We start from the raw sequence: 8,699 nt of genomic DNA on the forward strand, positions 1-8,699 counted from the left end.
AAAAAAAAAAAAAAAAAAAAAAAAAAAAAAAAAGATAGATAGGTCTACCGTCTACATTTTGGGTAACTCGTACCGGATAAAAAAAAAGAAAAAAAAAAGAAAAAAGAGAGAGAGAGAGAGAGAGAGAGAGAGAGAGAGGATGTATAGCCGTATAGGTGTCTTCTTCTGTTAATGTAGTTGCTGGGACCGCAAGTCATGTGAGGCTTTTGCCTTGCTGATGCTGCACGGCGTCGCAACACTACTCTCTCAATTTAATTCTTTCAACTAACGCTCCAATTTACGATGTAAAAAGCCTGACTTCAAAATACAATGCTCCTCTATCATTCTTTAGACGGACCTATTCAATTCCAACTCTGCTCAATCGTATAGTATATAGTATGAGATATTCAAGGGTATTATTTGTGAGATTCCCTGATAAAATAACTATGAAAATGCATGGGTGTTTCACTATTACTTTTTACTAGGAAAAGGAAAAAACAAACAAGCTATTTAAAAGCCCACTGAAAAGCCCATGAAAGGTCCAAGTACAAGATACAGTCTAGTTAACACATACCCGACCGTTTAATCAGTTAGTAAAGAAGATAGATTAAAAAGAGAGTGAAACAAACATGTGGTGGTTTTGGGTTATCTTTCTTCCTCCTCCGCCGAGATTTTTCTCCGTCTCTCGTTCTCTCCGCAATGGCGGCGGTCGCAGCCTCCTCCTTCTGTTTCTCTCCTCTTCGATCCCCCTCAATTTCAAAACTTCACACTTTATCTAAGAACCCTAATCCATCGATTCGAAGATCAATCGTCTGTAAATCTTCGCCTCCCGATGAATCTCCCGCCGTCACCGCTTCTTCTCGTCGACCGGAGAAACAGCAGAATCTAGTGGATTCTCCTAAACCGGATCATGATCACAAACCGGATCCTGGGTTCGTCAATAAAAAACCCAATGCTGCTGCTTCTGTGTTATCTATATTTTTTTGTTCTGGTTCCTAATTTTTTCTTATGTATTGGGGGTTTTAGGATTGGTAAAATTGGAATGGAGATAATGTCAATTGCATTACCTGCTGCATTAGCTTTAGCTGCTGATCCTATTACATCTCTTGTCGACACTGCCTTCGTTGGCCATATTGGTAACATGTCTCTTTGTTTTGGTTTTTCAATTTTCACATTTTCGAAATAAAAATCACATTTTTAACATTACTATTACATCCATATGTAATGTTACAGGTTCTGCAGAATTAGCTGCGGTAGGAGTTTCAGTTTCTGTATTCAATTTGGTGTCGAAGCTCTTCAATGTTCCTTTGTTAAATGTCACTACATCGTTTGTTGCGGAGGAGCAAGCCATTGCTGATAAAGACGTTGATGATGATTCTACGGAAACAGGTAGTTTATATATTCTTTCTTTCAAAGCTTTAATGTAAAATGGGTTACTGTCTTGTTCCAAAGATTGGTTCTTACTTTGAATCTGTTGTTTGATTTTGGTTTTAAGGTAAGAAAGTGCTGCCTTCTGTTTCAACATCCTTACTTCTTGCTGCTGGAGTTGGTATTGCTGAGGCGATTGCGCTCTCTCTTGGCTCTGATTTCTTGATGGACGTCATGGCTATACCTTTTGTAATGTCTTAAGCCTCTCTTGGAACATACAAACGTGTGTTAAGCTTTGTTATATTTGATGTTTCGTATAAGTGATCTTTCTCTCTCTCTCTCGATTTGTAATTTTTTCAGGATTCACCAATGCGGATACCAGCAGAGCAGTTCCTCAGACTTAGAGCGTATGGTGCACCGCCAATTGTAGTTGCATTGGCTGCGCAAGGAGCTTTTCGAGGTTTCAAGGACACAACGACGCCTCTATATGCCGTTGGTAAGTATTGCACAACCATCTCTTTATCTTCTTGTATTTACGCATGAATGGATCTACTGAAATAGAAGTATGGCCAACATTTTGCCAAAAACTCATCTTCCAGTTTTTGTAATCTGAATGTATTCATAGAACCGGATATGCATTAGTAGTTCCACATACGTTGTCTCTGATATGGTAAAACTTTGGATCAACAGTTGCGGGGAATGTACTTAATGCGATATTGGATCCAATTCTGATATTTGTCCTTGGTTTTGGTATCTCTGGTGCTGCGGCTGCTACTGTGATTTCTGAGTACGTCCAAATATGTGGTAATCTTTTGATACTAGTAGACTCGGTTTCTAATAAGCATATTTATCTTAATGTGTGGCTTCTTACTTTTTTTTCTCACTTGTTAATGTTTCTTCAGATACTTGATTGCGTTTATTCTTTTGTGGAAGTTGAATGAGAATGTGGTTTTGCTTTCTCCTCAAATCAAAGTGGGAAGAGCCAACCAATACCTCAAATCAGGTATCTCTTCAAACATTTTCGAGTTTTTATAAACGATTCAAACGCAAAATGCAAAGCTACTAGATGATATATATATTGATTCATGCTTAGGTGGGCTTCTGATTGGTAGAACGGTGGCACTGCTAGTGCCGTTCACATTGGCTACTTCGTTAGCAGCTCAGAATGGACCTACTCAAATGGCTGGTCATCAAATCGTTTTGGAAATCTGGTTGGCTGTCTCTTTACTCACCGATGCTTTAGCCATTGCTGCACAGGTTTATTATCTTTTAGCAACTCAACTTCAAAATAGATCGTTTCGAGCAAAATGTTACTGAAATATTAGAATCCCGCTGATATGATGCATGATTACGTTATGTGGAGAACTTTTTCACTTATATTTTCTACCTCTATTTTCAGAGTCTTCTTGCAACCACTTTCTCTCAAGGAGAATATAAACAAGCCCGGGAAGTTTTATTCGGAGTCCTTCAAGTACGATTCAGTAGCATCTTTTGTTTATATTCTACTGCATAAAATTCAGCTTTATATTTATACTTGCAATATTTAAATAGGTGGGTTTAGCAACTGGAACTGGTTTGGCTGCTGTATTGTTCATCACCTTCGAACCATTTTCAAGTTTATTCACAACGGACTCGGAGGTTCTAAAGATTGCTTTGTCAGGGACCTTGGTAAGATCTTATCTTATAATCTCTAGAGAGTTTGAAAGGGTAGTCTCAGACAATATCTAAATAATGCTATATGATGCAGTTTGTGGCTGGATCTCAACCAGTGAATGCTCTAGCGTTTGTTTTGGATGGGCTCTACTATGGTGTCTCTGACTTTGGATTTGCTGCTTACTCTATGGTCTCTCTTTCTTCTTCATCAGTTCGGTGGTTTAATTCTTACTTTCTTTACCTAACATAACTCGATAAATTTCTTGTTTTGAAACAGGTGATTGTTGGATTCATATCTTCATTGTTCATGCTTGTGGCTGCACCAACCTTTGGCCTTGCCGGGATCTGGGCGGGTTTGTTCCTCTTCATGGCGTTGCGGTTGGTTGCTGGAACCTGGAGGTAACAGTTAAAAAGACCATTCTAGTTTCAACCACGTCAAAACAACTTTCCTCTAAGGATGTTACGTTATGTTTCAGATTAGGGACAAGAACCGGTCCATGGAAAATGTTGTGGTCTACCCCAGAGAAGCCAAAATGAAACGGATCGATCATGATCCTGTTCTGCTTCAACATTTTTGTGGTATGATGCGTGACTCTTAAGAATAATGGAAATGGAATTAACTAACAGTACATAATCTTACAGTATATCAATACAGTATTAAAACCCTAGCTAGAAGCTAAAAAACTCCAAATACGAATCAGATCCACCTCCCTGGTAATAACTGGAGCCTCCAGGTTCATTGTACAACAATCCGCTATCCAATTCGAATCGATCAAAGCTGTAACCTTCCTCTGCTTTTACTGCTGGGTTCTTGTAAACCATTGATTCCACCATCTTGGTATCAGTAAGATCAAGGTTCTCAATCTTGTCTTGGCCAAGCTCGATACCGTTGTCGTAGAGTAAATAGTCCTTCTCATCTTTTGTTTCTAACACGCCATCAGGGGCTTCAGATACGTTGTCAGGTTCAAACCAATAGCTTCCAGAACTCCCCGCCCCATCGCTCTTCTTCATTTCTCCACCAGGCCCATTTTCTAGAAGACCTTCAGGGAAATTTAGCCGGGCGTAGCGACCGTACATGGCACTAGCAGCTCTGTCGTAAGCCAAGGCTGCTTCAGCAGCAGTAGCGAACGTTCCAAGCCAAAGCCGTTTGCTACGGGTCGAGTTAGCACCACGGTGGTTAACTGGTTCACGTATCTCAGCAACCCATTTCCCCCAAACCCTTTGTCGAACACCTCTAAACCGACAAACAGGATTCTCTGGTCCTCCTTTACCTCTCATACAACCTTTCTTCGAACCTTTCGCTTGAACCCTGCGAACCCTCTCCAACCCTTCCCCGTCCTCTTCCTTCCCCCATCTCTGTAACGTCGCTTCCACTGGCTCAACTGCTCTTCTTCGTCTTCTTGAGTATCTCTGTTTTGATCCGCTTTCTTCTTTTTCCATCGTAGAACACAAAAACAAAATAAACTAAAAAGTTGGGTCTAAATAGATTGGCCTAGTATTCACCATTTAGCATTAAGAGACGTCAGAAAATTAAGGAAGGTGGGAACACTTATCTAGATATACCCTCTGAGAACACGCGTGGTGCAGACGACAACTAAAATGTACGGCTACGGGACACGTGGCGAGTCCCCAGTTTAGGTAATTCTGGTATGCGCCGTCATCAAATACCCTTTTGGTCTTTGTTGTTTGGGTGCATAGATTTCTTTGCGACTAAGACTTTGAATATTAATTTTCTTAATTAATAAAAGTCCGAAAAAATATAAATAAAGTAAAACCTCTATAAATTAATACCCTATAAATTAATAAACATTATAAATTAATAAATTTTGCTAATCCTAAATCGCGTTAATGTAAAAATTAACAATACTCGATAAAATAATAAGATAATAATTTTTTCGAAATCTTCTTATAAAATATGCTTCCAATAATATCATAAATTAATAATTATGTAAATTTATATATATATATATACTGATATAATAGTGTATGTTTCTCCTAAAACTCAATTCTATAGAACAATTGTAATGTTGTATTTTCAACCTATAATAATATCTCTAAAATATTTTATAACATGTCATACAAATAATTAAAATTTAAAATTTTAATTTTTAGATATGCATCATTTACAATTTGATAATTTGACAGATTAATATTTGTAATTTATTGTAAATAGTGTTTTCTAAATATTACAATATTACAAGTTCAATTTCTAAACCATAAAATTTATAACATCCGAAAGTTTAATCTTATTTTGCTATAGTTGTTCCAATTCATAATTTTTTTAAAAAGAAACAATTAAAAATATCTATATATAAATTAATAATTATTAATTTATACTATAAAATAATAATTATTAATTTATAGATAAATTAATATTACTATAAATTAATAAAATGTCTTAGTCCCAACATTATTAATTTATAGAGGTTTTACTGTAGTATGAAATCTTGGGTAATGTTCCTTTTTCAGGGTTTTTGGCTTACGCTGCAAGCTAACAAATTTGACATCTTCTACTTATTTATTTCTGAGTTCTGGCAATGGTGTCCCTTTTTCTTTTCTTTGTTTCACACTAAATGTTCTGAAAACTATATGGTTTATTTGGTGACTCCATTATTATGGTTTACAAATATATAATAAGATATATATATATATATATATATATATCTTTTATTAAACTAGATCTTAAGACAAATCTGTTAAATAAAAAATACTCCACAAGCTAATAAATTGTTACTATTCCATGGTTACTGAAGAATTCGTTAAGCTCGATGAAAATGCGCGCCCAAGTCCTAACTAAAGGAAACAAATTGCAAGTCATTGGCATTGACAAATCCTAGTTTACCGAGGTTCTGGTTTTCGAGGTCAATGCAACTTTCGATTTTATTTTGCTTTTTGTAATACTAGATTTCTCGGCGAATAAGACTTTGAATTTTTGTAATCCACGAATATTCTATTGATGGAAGACGTCAAAATGGTGGATTATACCGTAAGCCACAACTCTAGAAAAAGAAAGACTTTTGTTAAGGTGGTGGATTGTTATCCAATAGTATAAATTTTAGGTAAGAAACAATTCAGTTTTAACAGAAAGCTTCTTTAAAAGGTGTTGGCTTAAGTTTGTAACTTGTAAGCCACCAATTTGATATTTTCCACTTCAATTTTTTTTTCCTAATAGGTATTTTAACTTTTCCCAATCATTTTAAAATACTGCTTGCGGTGAATGAAGTAAAAGGGTTCAAGTCTCGGTTTTAAAGTATTTTTGATTGGTAAACAGAAATAAGATATCAGCAAATGTTATCTCTTCTTTTCGTGGCACGGCTAGATCAAAGACATGTTAAAAACTTAAGAAGTTACATAATCTTTTCCCATCGATATTGAAGGTCGTTGACATCATCAAGATTTGACATTGACATTGTGCCTTGGGCGAACTAGACTGCATGAGAAGCAAAACGAGCTTCTAATGGGCCGGACTCGAGTACACCCACAAAGCTTCTCATCGAATTGTTTGTGAACCGCATCTGCTCCGCCCCCAAAAATTATGTGTGCTAGTCGATTCCAAGTCAAGTGCGTGGTAGTCAACAATGTAGACATTGCTCTGCTGCTCATCGGGAAGCATTTTACTTTTACAGCCCGGCATTGTGATGAGTGTTTTTTAAAAACCCGTGAAAAAACTCGGATGGATCTTGCATACCACACATGTATCCAACTCTGACTATTTCGATTGTTATTACATGCAAAGCCTAGTCATAACAAATCATAAAGATGGCTACAAGATCCAATAAACAGATGGAAACAAAAACAAACCATTGAATCTTGTGTTTGAACATGAAATCAGATCCAGTTCTTCAAATACAAGACTTGCAAAGATGAACACAATGTAGTAAAAATTCTTCAAAGGATATATATATATATATATATATATATATTTCATCAAATAGCTATTGCCAATGAACAAAGTACAAAAAAAATTATTGTTTTCAGATTAAAAAAATCCTAAGTATATTGGATTCAACAAACGAATCATATTAAAAGATTAAAAAAAAAAAAAACAGATCACCGACGCGGGGGGAGTGGTAGATCGGAGTCGCATTTAAACGCGAGCAGCAACAATAGCAGGCGCGGCGTTAGAAGCGGCGCCACCGAGGAAAGAGAGGAATCCGGTAGCAGCTGGCTCTTGCTCATCGAGGAACAAATCTTCAGGAGCTCTAAAAGCACCGTGAGCACAGATCAACGCAACACCAACCATCATAGCCGAAACAAGAACAGATCCAACATCGGTGAGGAAAACCACAAAGATACTGAACAAGATCAAACACCCCAACGTCTCACGATCCGAGAACGTACGGCCGAAGACGACGAGGGGCTGATCCGTGGGACGGAACATGTAGAGGAAGAGCCAGGAAGCGAGGAGACAGAGGAGGAAGACGAGGGAGAAAGGATGAGTCACGAGAGAGAACCCGACGATGGCCGTAGCGACGGTGAGGTAATTAACCTTGAAGTAAGAGTAATTCTTACGGATCCGAACAGCTGCGTCGGAGATCGACTCAGGTTTTGATAATGCGGAACGATCCGCTAGCTCAGCCCAGGGACGACGTTTAGAGAGTCCGTTTTTGACGGTATCGGTGATCTGGTTGACGAAATTGCGAAACGCTGGGGTTGTTGCGATCGGTGGTTGGGATTCGACGGAGGAAGGAGCGGCGGAGGGAACGGTTTGGGGGTTTGAGATTGGGAGAACTGGTGGTGCTGTGGACGCCATTGGGAGATTCAAGAGTTTGGTAGATCTCTGAGAGAGAGAGAGAAGAAGAATTAGGGTTGAAGATTTGGGGGATTAATAAAAAATTAAAGAGGGAAGGAAGCAAAGAGAATTTATTAGTTTATATATTTAGGATTGAGAAAATTGTTGACCGTCCTCTCTCTTTCGTTGCTTCGGGTCACCGACAATAAACGTGACTATTTTACTCTTTTTCTTTAGTATTTTCCTTTTTTTTTTGGGTTTTCCAATTTTTATTTGATTTAATTATGATTTTATTAATTACCGATAAAAATAAAATAAAATCTCGTGTTTTAGGGAGATAAATGTTCAGAGTTATATATAATTTTCTAAAATTTAAAAAAATAAAAAAAAAACTATTGTTGCGTTAAAAAAAAAAAAGAAGTAAAAATCTATATTGATTTTTGGATTATATTTTAGCAATCAATAATATTCGACGGAGGTGTCCAAGCTGAAAGAATATTTGAAAGGTGTTTTATTTCTGTTTTCCCAATCGATAATGTTCTTGTTACAAGGGTCTTTCTCTTTTATAGTGATACAAACGGCTTAACCTAGTGTCTAGAATATTCGATTGTCTTGTCTTTCACCTATGGTCTGTGTCGCATGATTCAAGGAGCTGGAACCTGTTTTGCGTGATCAGCTCCGTGTCTTTAGTATTCCGTTTGTCTCTTGTTGCAGGTTGTGTAAGAGTCTTACTTTTATCACTTGTTGTAATTGTTGCAGGTTGTGTAAGACTCTGTTCTGTTGTTTCTGTTGTTGCAGGTTTCCGTTTATGTGACATGGGCTTGGGTGCTGATGGGTTTGAGCTGGGCTTCAATTTGTTTGAGTCTGAATGCAGAACGCTGTCGTTTGAGGCTCTGGTGTTGATACTCCCCCGCAAACTTGGAGTAGGTGGAACAATGACACCAAGTTTGGTTCGGAGATGGCCAAA

At 37.4% G+C, this 8,699-nt stretch overlaps 3 protein-coding genes across 3 annotated transcripts; 1 reads left to right on the forward strand and 2 right to left on the reverse strand.

Moving 5' to 3' along the window:
* Nucleotides 594-3,668, forward strand: LOC104792634 (protein DETOXIFICATION 44, chloroplastic). Its single transcript, XM_010518825.2, has 13 exons — nt 594-911; nt 1,006-1,115; nt 1,213-1,368; nt 1,475-1,596; nt 1,708-1,843; nt 2,038-2,134; nt 2,250-2,350; nt 2,441-2,604; nt 2,747-2,818; nt 2,899-3,015; nt 3,095-3,190; nt 3,278-3,399; nt 3,477-3,668. Exons 1-13 carry the CDS (start codon nt 679-681, stop codon nt 3,535-3,537), a joined length of 1,587 nt encoding a protein of 528 aa, XP_010517127.1. The 5' UTR covers nt 594-678; the 3' UTR covers nt 3,538-3,668.
* On the reverse strand, nt 3,596-4,511 carry LOC104792633 (dehydration-responsive element-binding protein 2E-like). The gene has a single exon (XM_010518823.2). It carries the CDS (start codon nt 4,438-4,440, stop codon nt 3,670-3,672), a length of 771 nt encoding a protein of 256 aa, XP_010517125.1. The 5' UTR covers nt 4,441-4,511; the 3' UTR covers nt 3,596-3,669.
* LOC104792636 (PRA1 family protein B4) lies at nt 6,640-7,861 on the reverse strand. The gene has a single exon (XM_010518827.2). It carries the CDS (start codon nt 7,751-7,753, stop codon nt 7,088-7,090), a length of 666 nt encoding a protein of 221 aa, XP_010517129.1. The 5' UTR covers nt 7,754-7,861; the 3' UTR covers nt 6,640-7,087.

The sequence above is a fragment of the Camelina sativa genome, chromosome 6, assembly GCF_000633955.1.
Source record: "Camelina sativa cultivar DH55 chromosome 6, Cs, whole genome shotgun sequence".
NCBI lineage: Eukaryota > Viridiplantae > Streptophyta > Magnoliopsida > Brassicales > Brassicaceae > Camelina > Camelina sativa.